The sequence below is a fragment of the Meles meles genome, chromosome 2 (assembly GCF_922984935.1).
Source record: "Meles meles chromosome 2, mMelMel3.1 paternal haplotype, whole genome shotgun sequence".
NCBI lineage: Eukaryota > Metazoa > Chordata > Mammalia > Carnivora > Mustelidae > Meles > Meles meles.
Window position 1 is genome coordinate 156,381,613 of NC_060067.1, and position 3,014 is coordinate 156,384,626.

Genomic DNA, 3,014 nt, shown 5'->3' on the forward strand with positions numbered 1-3,014 from the left:
TTATCAACCAATAGTGTACCATGAGTTTTAGAGGTAGAGTTTAGTGACTCATCAGCTGCATATAACACCCAGTGCTTATCACACCATGCCCTCCTTAATGCCCATCACCCACTTACCCCATCCGCCACCCACCTCCCCTCCAGCAGCCCTCAGCTGGTTTCCTAGAGTTAGAGTGTCTTATGGTTTGTCTTTCCCTCTGATTTTGTCTTATCGCTTATGTTCATCTGTTTTGTTTCATAAATTCCACACATGAGTGAAATCATATGATATTTGTCTTTCTCTGACTTATTTCGCTTAGCATACCCTCTAGTTCCATCCACTTTGTTGCAAATGGCAAGAGTTCATTCTTTTTGATGCCTGAGAAATATTTCATTGTGTATATAGACCACATCTTCTGTATCCATTCAACTGTTGATGGACATCTGGGCTCTTTCCATAGTTTGGCTATTGTGGACGTTGCTGCTATAGACATTGGGGTTCATGTGCCCCTTTGAATCACCATGCTTGCCTCCTTTAGGTAAATAACTAGTATTTCAATTCCTGGGTTGTAGGGTAGAGCGGAGCCTGAGACTCTTGATCTTGGGGACTTGAGTTTGAGCTCCACAGTGGGTGTAGCGATTACTTAAAAAAATAAATAGAATTAAAGAAAATGAAAATGGATTTTGTATTTTTACTGTTTCATTTGTTTATTTTTTAAGTTGTTGAATTTTTATTTTAGGTACAAAGAGCTAGCATTACGGTGGAAATCTTGGATGACCCATTCAAGGTGGTTCATTTAATCCAAAGTAATGAAGCTGATCTTCTTCACGTCCTGACGGAAACACTGGCAGCACATATAGAGGTCATATTTCTGGATCAGACCCCGAAGGTCTGAGCAGACGCGGCAAGAATTCGAACCCTGGTGGAATTTTCTTGGATGGCTCCAGCAGAGCAGCTGGGGACCCACCTTAACTTCCTCAGATGCAATGAGGCAAAAAGGGAAGAGCTCCCAAATGCACGTGTTCTTCAAATTTTGGGGGGCAGGGAGGAGACACAGTTTATCCAGAAGGTGATGCTCACAAATGAAGCGTAGACTGTGTGGCTGACTGGTTCTGGGAAGTGAGGGAAATCTGGATTTTTAAATGAAGCCTCCAGCTTTTAAATGTTGGCTCAAGGGCGCCTGGGTGGCTCAGTGGGTTAAGTGTCTGCCTTGGGCTCAGGTCATGATCTCAGGATCCTGGTAACAAGCCCCCCACCCCATGCCTCGGGCTCTTTGCTCAGCTGGAACCCTCCTTCTCCTTCTGCCTCCGCGGATTCCCTGATTATGTTCTATTTCTCGCTCTCTCTCTCTCTCAAATAAATAAATAAAATCTTAAAAAAAAGGAAGTTGGCTCAAATGAGAAACAAGTAACAGATGGGACCAAAGAACGATTGTGAACTGTTTTTGTCCTACAGGCTGCAGGGAGTAGTGATTTCTGCTCTAAATCCAAAAGGGAAAATTGTCACAGAGAAAGAAAACTGTCACCAGACGTTCTGCCGTAGGGGACGGAGACTTTTTTCGGGCAGCATCTTGCATCTTTGAAAGCTATCTAACTAGGGGACACCTATGGGATGAGTGGAATTTTCCTATTATGATGGCACTTCCCCCACCGTGGTTCCAAATTTCCTGGTGAGTGTGTCTTTGTCCTTATGGCAAGGCGGCAACATTTGATTTCCGGGATAACAGTTTGGATACAGTGGTGTGCCCTTACCTGTCATAAAACTGACATAGTTAGTAGCGGTAAAGAGCCCCGGAGGACTCTCCCCAGTATTCAAGGCCTCTTTGGAACACTTTAAACTAAAGAGTACTAAAGAGTTACTATTTAGCACAGCAGGAAGCCTCCAGGCTTCCTATTTACCTCCAGGCATCAAATTGGTCACTAAGTACTTTGAATATTATCCACATGGTTTCTATTTTTACATTGAGAAAGGAAACCTAGAGGTTTTCTCAGTTTTGCCTATGACCAGCCTTCTGCCTGGTGACTGGTAGATCATCAACTCAGGTCTTTTTTTAGAAGATTTTATTTATTTATTTGCCAGAGAGAGAGAGAGAGAGAGAGAGAGAGAGTGTGTGTGTGCGTACACTTGAGCACAAGTGGAGAAGCAGCAGGCAGAGGGAGAAGCAGGCTCCCCACTGAGCAAGGAGCCTGATGTGGGACTGGATTCCAGGACCCTGGGATCATGGCCTGAGCTAAAGGCAGACACTTAATTGACTGAGCCACCCAAGGCGTCCATCAACTCAGGTCTTACCTGGGCTCTCTCTTCATGAGAGCACATGATTTTCAGGATTTAACAGCTTTGCGTGTGAAGTTTTGAAGACCAATGTAGTCCCCAGGTCTTCACGAAAGGCAAAGAAACAATGCTCTGGGTCAAAGGACGCAGGTAGGGAAGAGCATGATGTGTACACGAGGTGGTGGCCCTCCTTTGGTAAGACACTGGTAAAGAAGGGATATGCCCCTGGGAGTCTCTGCCTTTTCAGAATGAACATGGAGCTGACCTCAACCATGGGTGCAGACTGCAGCTTGGAGCAAGTTGCTGAGCTAAGCCCAGTCTAGATCTGCCAAATGAGTCAACTTGAAAACCAGTGAGCACGAGACCAAATGCTTGTTATTGCCCGTCACCAAGGTTTGGGGTGGTTTGTTATGTAGCATCATTGTGGCTGTAGCTGACTCATACAGAAGTTGGTTAGTATTTTGATGTGACTCAGACGAAGTTTGGCTTGGCTTCTATTATCACCTGTGTGATCCTGACCAAGTTACTTAACTTCTTACTACCATAGCCTGGAGCTTATTCGTGTGAACATTAAATGAGACTATCTATGTAATTTGCTTAGAATATTATCTGGCACACAGTATCTTGTGAATATTCTAATTCATAATAATGTCAATTGGTTATTTGAGGAGAAATGCACTCCCATCAACCTAACAACTATTCTCATTTTGCATATTTCTTTCCATTCTTGCCCACAGGAAAACGTATTTTAGATCCTCGCAATC

General features: G+C 44.0%; 1 protein-coding gene across 1 annotated transcript; it reads right to left on the reverse strand.

The window, feature by feature from the left end:
* Positions 1-775: 775 nt before the first annotated feature.
* On the reverse strand, positions 776-2,524 carry LOC123936919 (40S ribosomal protein S29-like). Its single transcript, XM_045997425.1, has 2 exons — positions 2,516-2,524; positions 776-1,003 (listed from the first exon to the last, which is right to left on the reverse strand). Exons 1-2 carry the CDS (start codon positions 2,522-2,524, stop codon positions 776-778), a joined length of 237 nt encoding a protein of 78 aa, XP_045853381.1.
* Between the last annotated feature and the right edge of the window lie 490 nt (positions 2,525-3,014).